The 18332-nt window shown below is 62.9% G+C and overlaps 1 protein-coding gene across 3 annotated transcripts; it reads right to left on the minus strand.

Annotated features, from left to right (window-relative positions):
* On the minus strand, positions 1 to 13231 carry SEPTIN4 (septin 4). 3 transcript variants are annotated; one of them, XM_033078514.2, is made up of 13 exons: positions 10172 to 12632; positions 8727 to 8855; positions 8183 to 8482; positions 7842 to 7935; positions 7641 to 7727; positions 6690 to 6813; positions 6292 to 6426; positions 6091 to 6208; positions 5683 to 5784; positions 5211 to 5307; positions 4938 to 5100; positions 2746 to 2845; positions 1 to 2482 (listed from the first exon to the last, which is right to left on the minus strand). In XM_033078514.2, exons 1-13 carry the CDS (start codon positions 10205 to 10207, stop codon positions 2423 to 2425), a joined length of 1545 nt encoding a protein of 514 aa, XP_032934405.1. In that variant the 5' UTR covers positions 10208 to 12632; the 3' UTR covers positions 1 to 2422. The 3 variants fall into 3 exon arrangements, with proteins under 3 accessions (XP_032934405.1, XP_032934407.1, XP_032934406.1); XM_033078516.2 differs by lacking the exons at positions 8727 to 8855; positions 10172 to 12632 and adding an exon at positions 13165 to 13231; XM_033078515.2 differs by lacking the exon at positions 8727 to 8855.
* Positions 13232 to 18332: the final 5101 nt, after the last annotated feature.

An 18332-nucleotide genomic window follows, 5' to 3' on the forward strand; every position in this document is an offset into this window, starting at 1 on the left:
TGGGTCAGCTGTATTTATTGAGAACAGTTGTGGAGGGATAAAAATATTTCCACTACTCTATAAGAATTTATAAACCTATACTCTCTGATCTGTTAATAAATGCCTCTAGGACCGTCATGCCAGGGGAGGAACTTCCGTAAGAAAATAGCAAGATTAAAAAAAGGAAAGCGCTAAGTATTCCCTGCAGGGCCCTGCCTGGGGGGGCCCTGCCCACAGGAGCCATGGGAGCCCCTGCTGGCACAGGGACATGGGGGGCACAGCCGGGTGCTGCCCTGGCACCCTGCAGCCCCCACCCCAAACCCTGGCTGGGCACAGCCCCCGCCAGCCACACCCCACCTGGGGGACCCTGACTCGGGGGGCCCTGATGGGGACAGGACACATCCCCAGGCCAGACAGCTCCCAGTGATCCCACTGCTCCCACTGACCCCACTGCTCCTATGGAAGGGTCAGTCCAATGTTTCCCTGATCTGCCTCACAACCATCATCAGACCCTGAGACCCTGAGACCCCAGGACCCCACCATTCGCTCTGGACAGGAGTTGCCAGCCTGGCCAAGGTGGATGCTTGCCAAGGGACTGTGAACAGTGTGCTTGCCAGTGCTGCTTCCATGGCACGCTGCTCTCGAGCAGGGTACTGGCTGTAGTGTTCTGTCCTGCACCTGTTTCTTGGGGCAACAATCCCCACACACAATAGTCCATAAATCTCCCCACCTTTTGGCCAGAGGCCACTCGCCTTGGAGAAGGACTATAAAAAGTGACTTTCTGAAATCTCTTTCTCCCCCCGGATGGAAGACGCGTCTATCGATGGACAACTCAAGGACGACGTCCCATCTGTTGGTAGCTATTCCCCCCATCCTTTCTCACTCTCTCCCTCTCCCCTTTTACTTCATTTCCCTTTTCTCTCCTCTATTATAAGCTAAGTTGTTGGCACTCAGTAAACGGCATTGTTGCCTCCTGCTGAATAAAACTTTAGTCTCCTTCCCGTTTGTCTTTTGCACCCTGGGATCAAATGAACCATCATGACCCCCACTCAGGTGGGGTGGATCATGACAATCCACTGCTCCCATTGTTCCCAGTGATCCCACTGCTCCCAGTCCTGCCTGCATCCTCACCATACCCTGTGGGCTCCCCCATACCCAGGAGGGGGTTGGGATCCATCTCCCCATGGACGCTGTGAGAGGTGGCCAAGGCTCACCCTGGGGATACAGTGGGGCTGTGCAGGGAGCAACACAGCTGGGGACATCCTTGGGAACACAGGGACACTACACAGGGCCCTGCAGGGTGGAGACATGGCTGGGGACATCCTGGGGTGACACAGGGATGCAACATAGCTCTGTGGAAAAGCAATGCAGATGGGGACAGTCTGGGGGGACAAGCTGCAGTGCTCTGTAGGGTAGCATCACTAACCAGGACATGGTGGGGAACATGGGGACACCATGGGGGACATGGGGACATGCAGCAGTGCTTTGCTGGGAAGCAACATGGATGGAGATATCCTTGGAGAATACACAGGGCTGCTGTGCCAAGAAGCAGCAGGGACAGGGACATCCTGGGCACACAGAGACACCACAGACAAGCAAGTGGCAGCAGGGGCCAAAATTCCAGCCAGAGTGGTGTTGTTGCCATGGGGTGAGAGGTGCCACGGGCACAGGACACTCATTATTGCTTTACAAGGCAAACGTCACAGCGGGCTGGGGGTGCCCAGCCTCCGATTTGGGGTTCAAGGGATTTTCCCTGGAGTCATCGATTCCCCAGTGCTCCTCATGCCACAGCCTTGCTGTCACTCAGTGGGGACAAGGTGAGGGCACAGGGCTGGACACTGACAAGTGCAGCATGATGCTGGCATGGAGCAGGATGGTGACTGTCCCTCCATCCCCTCTGTCCCCTGCAGTCCCCAGGAACTCCTGTTCCTCCATGCCAGCTAAGGGGAACAGCCCTGTCCCCCACAGCAGGGCAGCTGCGGCCTTTGGGGAGCTGGCACCAGTGTTCCTCTTTCCTCTTCCCTTAAGCCAGGGCCAAGCTGAGCATAAAGATTGTAAGCAGGGAGCCCGGGGTGACATGGGGACAAGGGACACGCTGTGGGGACAAGGCTGGCCAGGGCCCTCCCCAAAGCTGGGAGAAATGAGAAACCAAAGCTTGTGGGACCAAGCTGTCCCCAGTGAGCAGGGGGGAGCAGGGCAGGGGACCCCGGGTTGGGTGCCCTGTCCCTCGCTGTCCCCTCGCTGTCCCCTCGCTGTCCCCTCGTGTCCCTGCAGGCGCTGGGCGGTTGGATAAGGCGGTGCCGCAGCTTAAGGTGGTGGGTGGGTGTTGGTACCGAGTCTGGCAGAGGGCCGGGCACGTGGAGCGTGATGTAAACATTTCTGATCCGGGGCCAGGAGGAGGACGAGGAGGAGGAGGACGAGGAGGAGGACGAGGAGGGATGGGCTAGTGCGAGTCCTTCATCTGCTTCTGGATCTTCTGGAGCATCTCCTGCATCCGCCGCAGCTGGAAGGGAGCAGAGGCGGGGTCGGAGATGGTGCCAAGCCCCGGCCACGCAGCTCCCGTGCACACAGGGCTCGAGCTGAGCATCCCAAACAAATTGGGGTCGCCAAGAGCTGGGGAGGAGGGAACCTTTGGATGCACCTCCAGACCCTGCTGGTTGCAGCAGCAGCCACTGGGATGCTGCAGGGAGGGTGGCTCCTGTGCCAGCTCTGGGGCTGGAGGGAAAGGGGGCAGGGGTTTGGGGGCTCAGGCCACCCCACACTCACCTCCTCATCCTTCTCCCGGATGAGCTTCTCCGTCTCCACGTCCGGCACCGGGGGGATCACAGGGATGGGGAAGTCTGTCCCACTCTCCCGGGTCAGCTTGCTGTGGGCAGAGAGAGGAGGTGAGGCTGCTGCCCCAGCCCTGCCAGGGACATTCCCCCATGGATGCCACAACCCCTGCAGGTCCCCAGCAAAGCCCCATGGCCACCATCAGAGTGGCATTTTCCAGGCAAGGGAGATGTGAGCAGTTCCAGCCACCCCCCAAACCTCAGCACCCCCAACCTGCCACACACCAACCAAGGGAGGACCCAGGGACTTCCTCCACACCCTCCCATTTTCGGGAGAATCCCACTGGGGTTGAGCTCTCCTAAGCCAGTATTTTCCCTGCTGCTTTAAAACATCAAAACCTTGGCATCTCCCCGCTGTCCCCTGGCCTCAGGCTAGGCTCTGTAGGTCCTACACTGCCCTGCCAGCCCCAGAGACACTCCACAACCTTTTCCAGAGCCTCTGCCCCCATTCAAGCCCATTCCTGCTGGAGAAAGCCACGAGCATCCCCCTGAGGCCGCGCCACCGAGCAGGACCAGGCCCAGTGCGGTCGATGGCTTCTCCCATGCCTACAGCACTGGGAGGGACCAGCTCTCCCACCCATTCCTGTTGGTGCCACGTGCCACCTCAGCTGGTGACAAGGCCAGGACACCAACAGCAGCTGGCAGGGTCATGCGTGCTGCCACGTGCCACCACCAGCACGGACCCCCTGGGCACAGGGGTGATGGACACGGCAGGACGGGCCAGCCCTGCCCCACAGGGTGCCCTGTGCCGGGGGCTGGGCCTTGGGAGCCGCTTTGGAAGGTGCTGCCGTTGTCTCAGCTCTCGCCATGGGGAGCACGGGGAGCTCCCACCAGCCCTGGCAGTGACACGAGGCTGGAGCCAGGCACCAGCAATGGGGTGGGCAGCACAGGCTCTCAGCACCCCAAAATCGCATCCCTGGGAGGGCAGCACCATGGGGACACCCTTTCCTTGGGCAGCCTCGGGGGCTCAGTGCCACCAAGTAGTGACACATCCCCCAAACCTGAGTGAGCCAGGGTGACACCACCAGCACACAGCGTCCCTTGGCACCCCAAGGGCAGCTTGAGTGGGACACAAACGGGTGGCCACAGGGCCGGCTCGCCCCGAGGGCGGCTGCTTGGCCCTTGTATGGGCACAGAAGGACCAAGACAGCGTTGGGTACCAACAAGCACTTTATAGAGGGGCCGGGGGATGGCAGGGGACGGCAGGGAGAGCAGGGCGGGGCCCAGCGCGGCCCGGCCAGTCCCGGCTCAGTCGGCGGAACAGTCCCCGCAGCACAGCCTCAGCACGGAGGGATGGCTCCTGCCCCGGGGCACAGAGGAGAGACACTTAGAGGTGCCTGGAGAGGTGCCTACAGCCACTGCCAGGCCCCCATAGCACGGCTCCAGCCCCCCGGGACCCACAGAGCTTCCATTCGCTCCCACACTGCTCTGACCCCTGGCTGGAGGGTCCCACCGGGGACCCTGCTTGGGGGGCTCCCTCAGCACCTCGGGGTGGCTAAAGCGGATGTGGGTGCCATGAATTCGGCTGATCAGCGAGCAGAGCCCCAGCACCAGCTTATGTTGGGCTCCTGCTCTGGTGCTGGAGCCTGTAGGGATGCAAGGGTCCCCTCCCCGTTGGAGCATCCCCCCACACCCAGCCCCAGGATCCGCCTCAGTGCTGAAGCATCCCCCGAGACACACCCAGCCCGGAGGGGACACAGGGTCCCCCTTGCTGCCAGAGCACACCCCTGGCCCCCAGCCCTGTGGACACAAGGGATCTCCCTCTGTGCTGGAACACGCCCCTCAAACCAGCCCCAGCTCTGGGGAAGTGCAGGGTCCCCCTCGCTACCAAAGAATCCCCCCAGTCACACCGGGGACACAGGGTGCCCCCACTGCTGGAGTATCCCAGGTAAGACAGACCCAGCCTCCGGGGATGCAGGGCGCCCTCACTGCCGAAACATCCCCCACCCTCAAGGAACTGCCAGCCCAGGGACACGGGAGGGGCCCCTCACCACACTGGGGCTCCAAGGCGCAGGGCCGGGGCTCCCCGGCACGGACCCACGCACAGCCCTGACTCGCCGACACCGCCACTCGCACGGGGTGGGGTCACCCCAAAGCAGGAGCCCCCGGCCCAGCCCCGCCCCGTACTTGCGGTTCCGCTCCTTGACCACCATGCGGGTCATGCTCTGGATGCACTGCGTGCGGTAGTTCTCGTAGTGCGTCTCCCGCGTCACGTCCTTCAGGTCCTGCATGTGCGTCCTCACCAGCATCGTCCGCAGCTTCACGAAGTCGCAGTGGGACGGGTTCTCCACTGCGGGCGAGGCGGGGTCAGGGACCACGGCCCCGCCTGTCGCCAACCCCGGGCTGCGACGGGCCCGCCGTGTCCCTGTCCCCAAAGGGCAGGGGCCAGCCCAGCATTACCTTCCACGATGCCCCAGGGGTAGAGGCGCCCGCGGACGCGCCGGCCCTTGGCCTCCACCACCGTGTTGCTGCCGATGACAGCGAAGGGGATGCTCTCCTGCAAGGGCGTGGGGGGTGAGCGCTGCCCTGCCATGACCCCCACCTGCCAGGACCCACATCCCTCCACATGCCCTCCTCGACTGTGCCCAGCACCCATTTGCCAAGATATCCCAAAGTCACAGCTGTGGAGAGCCCAAGTGGGACAGCAGAGGTCGTGGCATGGGTTTCTCCAGCCAAGCCCCATCCCACTAAGCTGCAGGTATCACCTGTGGGATCTTGGTGACATTGTCTGGGTAGTGAGATGTGTGCCAGCCCCTCCATGCTGGAGACTTTGTGTGGCCCCAAGGAGTCCTGCAGGTACCCCAGAGTGACGCGTTCTCCCGGTCACAGGGCTCTGCCCCTCCAGTGATGGAGCTGGAGGAGCCAGACCCACCTTCAGTGCCTGGTCCTGCAGCTTGAACTCCTCATCCTCGTCCGAGTCGCACTCAGGGAATTGGTAGATACGGATACCATAGTGGTCAATCTCCTCCCGGATCTGGAGGCAAACAGCCACCTGAGGGCAGGGCTCTGGCCTTGGGAGGGTGTGAGAAGCACCACAGAGAGCCAATGTCCCCCAAAAGCCTGTTCCCATCAGACCACATGTCATGGACACCCCCCAGTCCTTCCAACCCCTAGCTGAGCCCTGGGCAGGTGTGTCCTTGGTGGCCATGGGGGCAACACGGTCCTCTACAGTGCTTTGAGCTTGGAAAATGCTCCAGGTAGGAGATGGATGGAGACCTCAGGGCACCCCCATGCCCAGGGACCTGCTGGGACAGCTCCCAGCCAGCCCACGCCCCCTCACCTTGTTCTTCATGCGTTCCACCTCAGCAGGGGTCAGAGTGTCAGCCTTGGCCAGCACAGGCACGATGTTCACGCGCTGGTGCAGAGCTTTCATGAATTCCACGTCCAGGGGCCGGAGCCTGCGGAGGGAGCCTGGTGAGCCTCATCCCAGCAAGCCCCTGCCCAGCCCAGTCCCCTGGTAGCATGGCAGGGCTGCCCATACCCATGGCCGAAGGGCGAGATGAAGTAGATGCAGCAGTGCACTCGGTTGTCCTGGATGTTTTTCCGGTTGAGGCCACTTTCGTCACGGAAATACTGCTCAAACTGCTGGTCGATGTAGTCGGCCACCGGCTTCCAGCTGCAGGGACACCGAGTCCTCTGTGGGACTCCCCCCCGCTCTCTGTGGACCCCCAGCTCAGTATCTCTCATGGCTCAGCACCTAAGCCCAGCTTAGGAACAATGGGGATCCCACCCACCACGGGGTGTCCACCCTCGGGAGACCCCCACTGATGGCACTCAGCATCCCACCCACCCTGGGGACAGTCCCCCCCCATGGCACTCACCATCCCATCCACCCTGGGGTATCCTCCGTGGGGACAGTCCCCAGCCCGTGGCACTCACCACTCGGTGTTGTTGACGGCGTCCCCAAAGCCCGGCGTGTCCACGATGGTCAGGCGCAGCTTGACCCCCTTCTCCTCGATGTCCACAACGTGCTTGGTGATCTCCACCGTCTGCGTGATGCGCTCTGTGGGGAGGGACACGCCACCAGGAGGGACACCAGGGAGGGTGGAGGTGACACAGGGACATGTGGTGACCGCCAGGTGTCATCCCCCACCCTGGGGGCTGGGTGACCCATCTGGATCAGTCCCAGCATACACCTTGCTCCGGCCCAGGAGGGGATGCTCCATACTGTGGTCCCCACATCCCCATGGATGTGCACCCATCCCTTGGTGGATGTGCCGCTGCCACCCCAGGACCCCAGCTCAGGCAGCACAGGGTCTGCTGGGGCTGGGCCTTGCTGCAGGAGCATTTCAGGTGATCCCACAGCTCCAGACTGCATGTACCCTTTCACCCTAGGACCCTTCATGTCCCTGCATCCCCAAGGATTCTCCTGCTGCATTGTGTGTTCTGGCTTTCACTCCAAGCAATGGAAACAAATCAAACAAACCCCTCGAACTCCTGGGGATTTGGGCAAGTTTGGGCCATTTTGATTCAAAAACTGGCTGCAGATGAACTGGCACTGTGCCCCAGGTCCTGACTGTCCCCAGCCTCCCTGAAATGCTGTGGCTCCAGCCAATCACCAACAAGCCAGGGCTTGTTTTCCCTGTGGAAATAAAGGCCCCATAGGGAGTCCCCATCCTGTGCAGGGGGGTCCCCATCCTGTGCAGGGGGGTCCCCACTGCCTCAGAGTGGTCCCCAGTGCCAGTGGGCAGCTGGCAACATAGCACATGTCATTTCAGAGGAGCATGGCTGGACAGGGAGAGGGGCTGCAGACCCCAGGAGCATCCCTGGTCTTTGCCACTGCCCACGTCACCCAGGACACCCCTCTGGGCCATGACTGTCCCCCCTGACCTTCAGCGTTGAGCAACTTGCGGTCCCTGTACATGTCCGTCAGGAAGAGGCTGTTGACCAGGGTGGATTTGCCCAGTCCAGATTCCCCTGAGAAAGAAGGACAAAGATGAGGGGTTGCAGGCAGAATGCTCCCCTCCCCACACCAGGCTGTTTGGGATCCAGCATGGGGTCAGCACCCCCAGGCTGGCTGGACCCCTGTACCTGCCACCATGAGGGTGAAGTCGAAGCCCTTCTTCACCGACTTGCGATGCACCTGGTTGGGCAGTGTGGCAAAGCCCACGTACTCCTTGTCATCCTGCAGAGGGCAAAGGGGACTTCGGACACGGTCACCATCAGCCCACTTCCTACCCTGGAAAGCCGCCCCCTGCACCCCCATCTCCCCATCCCCCCCAGCTCACAAAAGGATTCCCAGGTTTGGAGTTCCAGGGGATGAGGCCATGCCTGCTCAAAGTCTTTGTGTTCACAAGATGGGAACATCCTCCATCCCGCAGCCCCTCATCCCATGTGCCCCCCCGCGCCTTCCCCATGGACACATCCTGCACCTCGGAGGAGTCGTAGGGGTCCAGCTGCCCCCAGGGGCTCCGCGGGCGGTTGGGGCTGGGGGGTGGGGGAGCAGCGATGTGCTGTTGGGAATCCAAGGGCCGAGAGCGGGAGAAGATCCTGGCGTCCCTCTCGTCACTGGCTTCGTCTGGGGGGATTCTGGCCAAGCTGCCCAAGGGGAGGCCAGGCTCCCGCCGGCTCTCCGGGACCTCCACCTTCCTGGAGCTGTCAGCTGGTGGGCAATCCCGCAGGAACTGGGTCAGCTCAGCCTCGTCCGAGTCCTCCTTCAGGAAACGCTTTATCTGGGAATCAAGGGAGGAGGTGACACTGGTGGCGGCAGTGCCAGCCCGAGATGGCACCACCCAGCTCAGCCTCACAAACCCCAATCTGCAGCAGCCGGGTACATGCAGCCTAAAGGTGGCAGGGATAGGAGGAGAGACGGGACACGGCCACCCCAAGGGACCCGTCACCACCCTGGGGACAGCCACGGGGACAGCCACGGGGATGGCAGTGGGGACAGTGGTCCCGTGCACTTCGGGTGCTTACGACTTGCGGCGTGGGGACGGCAGCCAGCTCCTGGCAGTCCGGGGGACAGGGGTGGGCACCTTCCCCCTGGGCACCCCGCCGCTCCTTGTGGTCTTCCGGGGCAGCCAGGACCCCCCGGTGTCCCATGGCCTTCCAGGAGGACAGCGAGGGGGCCGGGAGAAAGCAGAGACACCAAGAGACGGAGAGCAGTTGAGGGGTGACCCGAGCGGGAAGGCAGCCAGGGGAAGGCGGGGGGGGGCCAGAGGTCCCCTGGTGCCCGTGCCCCCCGCCCGCTGCCCGGTCACAAGGTGTCAGCACAAGGGGCCCAGGAGCCAGCCAGGGCAGGCGACTCGGCCGAGAGACATGACCAGGACCCCGACAGCTCCTTCCCCTGGCTCTGCCCGTCCCGGAGCGTGCGTGGGCAGCAGCGCTCGGCAGGGACTGGCGGGGGACTGGCACAGCCCCCCGAACTGCTGCCCCGTGGGATGGCGGGGCTGGGATGTGGAACGGGAACGCCGGGATTGGGATGGCTCCACATCCTGTTTACAAGCGATGGCGGGAGGAGACGCGTTCCCAAGGGCACGTCCGGCAGCGGCTCCCGTGGGACCAAGCCCTGCTGCCAGCAGGCACCGATGTCCCCAAGGTCCCAAGGCAGCTGCCAGGCGACCCCGGCCGCTCGGGCAGCGAGACCCCAAACCAGAGGCACGCAGGGGCCAGGGGAGCCCGTGACCCTGCAGGTCCCAGTTGGGGGTCAGTGCCCCCACAGAGCGGGTCTCGAGGCGAGTTCCCTCCCGGGGTTCCGTGTCCTCGCCTCCGCCGTGTCCCCGCTCGCTGGCGGGGCGGGCCGCGGTGCCGGCGGCAAGGCGAGAAGCGCGGAATTAGCGGGCTGGAAACAAGGTCACGGCGCTGCGGGGCTGAGCGCTCGCACGCCTGGCCCCGCTGCCCCCGCGGCCACAGCCCGGGGACCACGGGGCCAGGCTGGGGGCAGTAGGTGGCCCCATGGCAGGGCTGCGGGACCCCCGTGCTCCCTTCTGACCCAGCGGGTCCCGAGTGCTCGGCGGGTCTGCGTGACCGCAGCATCCTCTTCCTCATCACCCTTGACCTGGGGAGCCTCAACGCCAGCCCCCAGCACAGCACATCCCTGCCGGGGACACTCGGGGATGGGAGGTGATGCCGCCACCAGCGGCGAGCACTTCCAGCCCTGCTGCCGCTTCATCTCTCGGGGCGCCACAGCCCTTTGGGACTCGCTCGAGTTTCCCACCCCCGGTGAAGCCGGTGACCTCGGCAGCGCCGCGGCACCGAGGTTTGCGCCGCATTCTTGGGGGTCCTGCAGCAAGCGCGGTCCTCGGCAGGGCTATCCCAGGAGGACCAGCTGTGGCACCTTCCCGCAGAACCGGGGTGGTCCGTGCCCCCCACTCCCTCTGCCCCCTCTCTCGCCCCGCCGGGGACGGGCGCTGCCACCGTACCTCTTGTCCAGGCTGCAGCTCGGGGCAGGTGGCCATGGCACAGCCGGTGTCGCCCGTGGCCAGCAGAAGATGCCGAGTGGCACCGGCTGCGCCGAGGGCTGGGAAGCAGCATTAGCATAACTCCACCCTGGGCAGGCTCGCGCCGGGTGCCCGCAGCACCCAGGAGCCAGGCACGGCCCCTGCGAAGGGCACGGGGAGGGGAGAGGGACCCCAGGGTAGAGCCAAACCCAGCTCCTGCCCGGCTGTGGAGATTTCAAGGACCATCCATCATTGGCCAAGGGACGTCCAGAGGGGGCTACAGGACCACCACCATCATCACCAGCACCCCTGGGCTGAACACACAGATTGGCTACAGCCCAGGAGGACACTCAGTCCTTGGAAACGCCTCTGTCCCAGAGCAAGGACCCCCTCCATTCTGGGATAAACTCCCTCTGTCCCGGGACAAAATGCCCCTCCATCCCAATGCACACCATGTCCACTCCTGCTGCCCACCTGGAGCATTCCCCAGCAAGACCCCACAGCCTCTTTGAGGTCAGAAATCCAATTTTCCCACACTTTTGCACCTGACAATTAAAGCTTTCCCAGGTGACTCCAAGCTTTTGCTCGAACTGGGCCTGGCTGGGAAGGACCCAGCCCTCGACTGGGAGAAGTAGGGACGCTGCCCACCACAGACATCCCAGGCAGAAGCTCCCAGCATTCCTGCCTCGGCTTTCCCGGCTCATCCCTGGGAAGTGAAGGGTTAACAGTGCCCCAGGAGAAGCCGTCGGTGGCAATCAGGGTTCCCCAGCTGTCACTTCGGGGTCACCAGGAATGGTGATTCACCTTGATGCGTGTCGAGATGCATCAGAGCAGCTCAGGCGCGAACCAGGCTCGCTCGGCCGCTTTCCAAGCGTCCCGGCCCGCACTCCCGGCAGGAGCAGGGATTTACGGCAGCAAGAGCCCTGGGCTGTGCCGGTGCCCCCGTAAGCAGATTACACACGCGGCTGAGTGCAAGCCGACCTCACACCCGGGCTGTCTGCGGCTCCGCAGCCCCACACACGCCCCCTCGTCCCCGCCTGTCACTCTGCATTGCACCGTCCCCGCGCGGTGACAGCCCGAGGGATGCGGCGGGGGGGACACGGGGGCAGCGGGCAGAGCCTGACCTAGGAAAGCCACCGGCTGCCCCTGAGCATCGTTCTACGGGTACCACATTCCCACGGGAGGTGTTTTCCCAACCTGCTCCTGCAGGGAAAGGAAGGGAACATCCCGGAGAGGTGCCGTCCCTACTGCCAGACTGACAGAAGCGTTCCCAAGCCCTCTAAAGGTGACACCCAGAATGCCACCCGCGGCACAGTCACTGTGTCACTATGGCTGAGCATCTCAGGCACAAACGCTGTCCCAAAGGAACGAACCCCACGCAGGACAAGCTCTCGGCGAAGCCCAGCGCTGGCAGGACCAGGCCAGCTCGTTCCCAGGGAGACAGGACCTGGGTCGTGCCTGCTCGTCCACGCCTCTGGATGCAAGGGATGCTCCCGCCGGGGAATCAGGGTACCCCCAGCTCTGCCATCCCACCCATCAGCAACATTCCCGATGGGAAACGGAGTCTCCCGGCAGCTGCAAGAGGAGCAGGGCGCTGGATGTGGGGCAGGCTGTGGTGTGGGTCCCTGCTCTGGGCAGGGGTCAGCACCAGGCAGATGAGCACTGGGAATGAGAGCCACAGCCCTTGGTGCAGCAGCTCCAGTCCCTCTCCAGCAGGGAATCCTTCATCTTAAAGGACCTGTGAGCACCTGAGCGGGGACCCCAGGATGCGACCATGAGCAGTGGCTCCCTGTGACCTGGGACACGACAGCGAGGCCTGTCCAGGCTGGAAACCAGGCATCATCTCAGCACGTGGCAAGATCGGACCCACTCAGAGCCGGGAGCAGAGACCGGGGGACCAGTGCTCATGCAGCTCCTCCGGGCCAGCTGGGAACTGCTTTGAGGACAGAGGGATGTGGCACCGGTGACAGAGACACTGGCTCTACCTCTGTGTGTCCTTCTGGAGCACCGCCAGCCCCAGCTCACCCCACGTGCACGGGTGAGGGAGCCCAGCTGCCCCCGGTCCCCAGCTGTAACTGCTGTCCCCACCGCGATGTTTCCAAGGCTGATGCGTGCATCCCAAAGCCACAGTCTGGAGCCTGTCGGGAAGGCGCTCCGTTGCGACACGCTCCGCCAGCCGCCCGCCTCTCTGGTTTCACTGCGTCCAGCTCGGGAGGAATGTGCCGGGCTGGTTCCCACGGCGGCTGCCGGGGCAGCGCGGCCGCAGCGCACCCCACCAAGGCCACTCGTCCTAGCGGCCACAACCCAGTGCCACGCGAGCCACGTCCGCAGCCCTCCGCTCTCATACCCACCCTGGACCTTGCCCGAGGGCCCCGCGGAGAGGTGGCCCAGTCGGACGGCTTCTGGGGACCCGCCACCACCGCCGAGGAGCGAGGCAGAACGGGAGATGCAGAACAAGCTCCCGAGGGCTGGGAATGCCAGCGGCAGCTCCGGACCTTGCCGGTGAGTACAGAGCCGGCTCCATGCGTGTGACGGTCCCGGCCGAGGGCCCGGCCAGGCTGGCAGTGCCACCAGCGCCGCAGCACGGGGACCTGCCAAGAGCTGGGGACCAATGTTCGGCACGGACCCACGCCAGAGCAGCTCCCGCTGCCCACGCACGGACACCCTTGGGGGGCGCGCAGGACAGGGAGACACGCAGGTTACGCTCCCGAGCGCTGGCCTCCCGGACGCCCCGGTGAGGGGCCCGTGGCCTCCCCGCCTCCCCCGGGCAGGTGCTGCCCCGCCGCCCGTGTCCCCCCCGCGCTCCGCTGCGGCACCGGCGGCCCCGGTCCGCTCCGCCCCCGCGCACCGTCACCTTCACGGAGGGCAACGGGCTGCGGGAGCGGGCCCGGGCTGCGGGAGCGGGCCCGTGCCACGGTGCGAGGCCGTACAGGGCAGTCCGGGCCGGGCTGGTCCCATGTCCGCGCCGGCCTTACCATGGCTGCGGCGCCGGGCGCCGTCCCGGAGCGGCGGCTGCCGATGGGCACGGCCGGGCCCCGCCGCGGATTAGCAGAAATAGCAGCGGCGGGGGTGGGGGCGGCCCCGGGGCGGAGCGGGCGGGGGGGCGGGCGGGGCGGCCGCTCGGCATCACCGACAGCGGCACCGGGCACCGGCACCGGCAACAGCAACAGCGCCCAGCACCGCGCACTGCACACGGGCACCGACGGCGGCACCAGCACTCGGAGTCGGCACTGGGGCCGAGCAATGTACACCGGGCCCCGGCACCAGCATCGGGCACCGGGCATCAGGCGCCAGGACTAGACCCCGCACATCGGGCACTGGCACCATGCACGGGATACCAGCACCGGGCACTGGGCATCAGCATCCAGCCTTGGCATTCGGCTCAGGCATCAATACCTGGCACCGGCCCCGGGCACTCGCTTTGGCAGCTGGCACTGGGGCCGAGCACTGTGCACCAGGCACTGGCTCTGGCAGCACTCACCGGGCACCTGGAACTGCACAGTGGCACGGAACTGGTGGCACAGGGCAGCAGCACCAGGCACAGGGCTCCAGCATCAGCGCTGGGGCACCAGCACCAGGAACAAGCCACTGCAGCAGGGACAGAGCACCAGTACCAGGGACAGGGCATAGGCACTGAATGCAGCACAGCAGTGCTGGGTGCTGTGCATTGGCAGGGCCCGTTGCAGGCAGTGGGTACGAGGCCCCAGCACCAGTTACTGGTGCAGGTGTGAGGGAATGGCCTCCATGACAGACAGTGACCTCCTGGCAGTGCCACAGCACCGGGCATTGTCCTGCAGGTACCAGGTACTGCACAGGAGGCACTGGGCTCCACACCAGCCACTGGTTCTTGCAAGCATTTGGCACCAGTTAGGGGGTGTTAGGTACTGGGAAAACACCCCAGCACCACACATCCCACACCACCTGCTGGGTGCCAGGGACTGGCGACTGCGATGGGCACGGGTCACCGAATCCCAGCCTCCCAGTGGTCCCTCTGCAAAATCCCAGCCTGCCTCCCCCTCCCGAAGCCCTTCCTGGGGTTGCTGCTGAGCCATCCTGCCCATGGCTGGTGGGCTGGCAAAGGGACCCAGACACGTGGCTGGCTGTGCCACTGTCCCCACCCCCATCCCACCTCAGGGATGGCACCGCCGGTCCCGAGCCCATGTGAGTGGCAGTGGCACGCGGCTGTGTCCCCGTGTCCCTGAGGGCAGGGAGGATGCTGTCACCGCGGGCAGGGTTGCTCGGGGCGCTCGTGTTCCGGCCATGAAAGGGGCCGGGGGAGCCTTGGCCGCAGTGGCTGCTCCCCTTAGAGAGCAGCTGGCAGAGCTCAGCCCTCCACAAATTTCAGTCTCCCGGCCCAGCTGCTCCTCAGGACTGTCCTTGTCCCACCTTAAACTCACTCCAAGCCAGGGAGGTGAGGTCACATGCACTTCCAGCGCATCCTTTTCATGGGCTTCTCCTCCCTTGCCTCAGTCTCCCTGCCCATGAAAAAAGCTGGTGGTAATTCCCCAGGAGGAAAAGACGGATCCAGCTCCAGTGAGGCTCTGATCGAAGCTGTATGACTCCACAGGGACCATCTCAGCTTTGTCCCCAACCTTGTCACTGCCTGGAATCTCTTTCCCTCCGATGTTACAGATCCAGGCTGTGTCCAGATGGTTCCACATTCCCTTTATTCCCATAAATAACCATCACAGGCTCAACACAGCCTCAGAGAGCACCGGTGGCCACCTCCACCCTGTATTTGGGGGGTCCAGGCAGGGATTTCGCTCTCCCAGCACCTCATCTTGGCCAGCTGGGGGGTCCAGGCAGGGGGCAGGTAGGGGCAGGCAAGGTCAGGCAGGTGAGGGTGGCTGTTTACATCCCTAATCCTCACAGCCAGCGCTTTCTTCCAGGATTACTGGGGATTAGGGGCTCGGGGGCTCCAGGAGCTCAGCCCGGGCTCTCCCTGCCCTGCAAGGAGCAGCGCTGAGCCCCGCGGGAGTGGGAGGGCACTGCCAGGATGAGCCGGGTGTTCTCAGCCCGGCACTGCCAGGATCACCTAGGTATTCTCAGCCTGCCCAGCAAGCACAGTCTGAAGCAGCCACACGCTTGCCACAGCCTTGCTCAGGTAGCCCAGTGCCCATCGAGGCTGGGGGCTTTACACAGAGCATTAAAAGCTGAAGGGATCAGCTTCGGAGCAGGAGGGGACACAGGGGCTGCACATTCCTGACTGGGAGATGATGCAAAGGGGAGCGATGGTGACACCCAGGGAGGGTGGCACAGCTGGAGAGGTTCCCAAGGTCCCTGAGGCACCCTGGGGTCCCTCAGCCCGGCAGCAGCAGTGATCCCAGGTCCCAGCCCAGCTGGGAAGTCTCCACTTGCTACCGGGGCCCAGAGCTCTATAATTACCATGGGAGGCAGAGTTATTTTGGGAAGCGGCTTTGCTGCTGCCAAAGCTTTTATTCCTCCAAAGCAAAACAAGATGGAAAGATCCCAGCCCAGGATGCTGCATCCGGCGGGCGTGGGGAGCTTAACCTACTCAGTGCCTGCCCCGGGGCTGCCGGCTGCCCCTGCTCACACCCAGCATCACCCGCACCGAGACACGGCCTGGGGCTTCCCCTGCTCTCGAGGGCTCAAAGGAGGGTCGGGGGGGGAAAGATTTGGGGTCACAGAGACCACAGAGTGTCAGCCAGGCATGGGAGGGGGCTGGGGTCAGGTCCAGAGGCCACATGCATCTGCTGTGAGAAGCTCTATTTTTAGTTCTTTTTCTTGCAGTAGGTCCTGTTTTGGGGCCTTCCCAGTGCGGTGGCTGGGCCAAAAAATGCCATGTGCATGGAGTGGAGCACCTCACTGCTGCTCCCAGTGACACATTCCAGGGTGCCCAAAGCCACCAGAGTGTGGCCGTTACAGGCCCAGGGAAAAATCTTTGAGGATTTTTCCAGTCTAACTTTCTCAGGCTTATCTGGGTTTTTTTCCAAGCTAGAGACCTTTCTCTAATGTAAACATAAGAGAATTATAACAAAAGATAAACACCTGCAGGATCTGTGAGAAAGTCCGGGACAAAGGAGTGTTATTTCTCCGACCAATGAATCATCTCTAATTTGTTTTGTTCAATGTCTATTATTTAAAACCATAATTTCCTTGAATAAATTGCTCTTCACCTCAAGAAGGAGTACCATGTTACTGTCTCCATCACTGCTCCGTGTACTGTAGTAACACCAGAGCACAAGCAGAAGTTCTGCTCTCCCCTTTCCAAAGCAGTCAAACAGACTCCAAGCTGGGAATAAACTAATTTTTCACACTGTGGAAAGGATGAGCCACATCAGGCACCCTGAAGTGCTCCCCAAGATCTGCTCTAGCACAGGGATGAGGTAGGCTGGGGGGATCTGTGTTCAGGGTGGACCCTGAAAACCTGCAGTGGAACTCCTGCCTTTTGGCCTCTCTCCCTTGCTGTGAGCCCAGAAGGGCTGTCTATGCCTGGGTGGCTCCCTGTGCTGCAGTCTTACAGAGCAGCCAGTAGCCCTTAGACCCATGGTCTGGGGTCCCCCAAACACAAAACCCACGTGCCAGGGTCTTCCAGCTCCCCAAACCACACACAGGGGAGTTCCCTAGACTCACATGTCAGGGTCCCACAGCTCCCCAAACCCACATTCCAGGGTCTCCCCATCCTTGGGCTGTCTCTGAGCAGGGAGCTTCTGCTCAGAGTAGGGGGCCCTGGGGGTTTTAAGGGTCCAAATTCCCCAAGTCTGGGCAGTGCCAGCCCCTTGGAGGGGTTTGGACACAGGATGAGCTCTATGTTACAGCAGTGGGGATGGTGTCACAGCCATCCAAACACACAAACCCTGGTGGTCCCAGCCAAGCCCTGCCCACACAAGGCCCCCTCCCTTCTTGGACTGAACCTTTCCACAGCTCATCACGTGTCACCAGCTCCCAAATTCCTCAAAAAGGACTCATCAGTCGATGCTGCCCATCCCTGGTCCTGCCTGGGGACCTGATGGCACTGGGGAATCAGGAGCACACACCACTTACCTCCCCATCTGGAGCCCCACTGGGAAGGGGCTGTGCTGGAGCTAGGGGAGGATGGCAGTGGGACTGAGGAGGAGCCATTTTTCCCATCAGAAGCAGCTGAAGCTTTCAGAACCCCCCAGCTGTCCCCTCCCAGGTGCCTGTGTCTCCTCAAGACCAGCAGCTGGGTCAGGGATGGATCCCATGTGCACCCAGCTGGCAAAGAGGGGCAGATGGCAGAACTGTATTCCCAGGGCTGTTTTTATAAATGCCATGTTTATGTAGACCTTACAAAAACTGCTAGCAAATGAGGTGGCAACTGTGTCCCAGGGGATTTTCTTGCCTGGATTTGGCCAGCCTCACCTGTCAGGGACGAGGGGGGACAGGAGCTGCCCTTCTTCCCTTTCTCATATCCCACAGCCTGCTCCAGCTACAGGGGAAATTCAGGCAGACAGGTACTGACCTCAGAGCTCCACCAGGGTTTTGGGTGTCTAGATGTTCCCCATGGAGCCACCAGGTCCTGGTGTCATGTGTGACCCAAGGAGGTGGCTCCTTACCCCAGCCCAGGTTGCAGAGGGGAGGTGTGACAGTGACAGCAGCACAGGCCACTCCAGAACCACACAAAGCCCCTGTTCCTGAGCCAGAGGGAGGGATCCTGTACCCAGGGGACAGAAGTGGCTCTGGGGACAGGGTCAGCCATGACAGATACCCTGCAGAGCCATGTGCCAGATGCAGGATGGGAGATCAGAGGGGTGGAGGACAGGAATGATCCCAGGATGTCTCTAATTCAGCCTCTGGCTGAGGTGCAAAGGGCTCCAGAGGATCCCAGAGCCATTGCCTGCTCACCACTGGAAAATCCTCATGTGGGGGTGTCTTGCTGTGGCCAGGGATGGTGACCAGACCCCAAATCCCCATGGAGCTGCATAACCCAGCTGGACCCCAGTGACCCCTCTCCAACTCCATTCCTCCTTACAGAACTGGGCACCCTGGTGGGATCCCAGGAATCCTTTTCCATCTCCACATCCCTATGGAGCTGGGTGTCCTGACTGGTCCCCAGTACCTCCTCTCCTTGCACATCTGAAGCCTCATGAGGACCCTCTGCCTGTTACCCCTGTCACAAGATGTTCCCTAGGAGGGTCCCCACAGCACCAGTGCCCACCTT

Source organism: Catharus ustulatus, chromosome 22, assembly GCF_009819885.2.
Source record: "Catharus ustulatus isolate bCatUst1 chromosome 22, bCatUst1.pri.v2, whole genome shotgun sequence".
Lineage (NCBI taxonomy): Eukaryota > Metazoa > Chordata > Aves > Passeriformes > Turdidae > Catharus > Catharus ustulatus.

Excerpts from the sequence above, each read along its gene's own strand:
- SEPTIN4 (XM_033078514.2), bottom strand. The coding sequence starts at position 10,207 with ATGGCCACCTGCCCCGAGCTGCAGCCTGGACAAGAG. Across the intron at positions 6,209-6,291 it reads ATCTCGCCCTTCGGCCATGG|GCTCCGGCCCCTGGACGTGG; the intron begins GTATGGGCAGCC and ends CTCCCTCCGCAG. Across the intron at positions 2,483-2,745 it reads TCCGGGAGAAGGATGAGGAG|CTGCGGCGGATGCAGGAGAT; the intron begins GTGAGTGTGGGG and ends GCTCCCTTCCAG.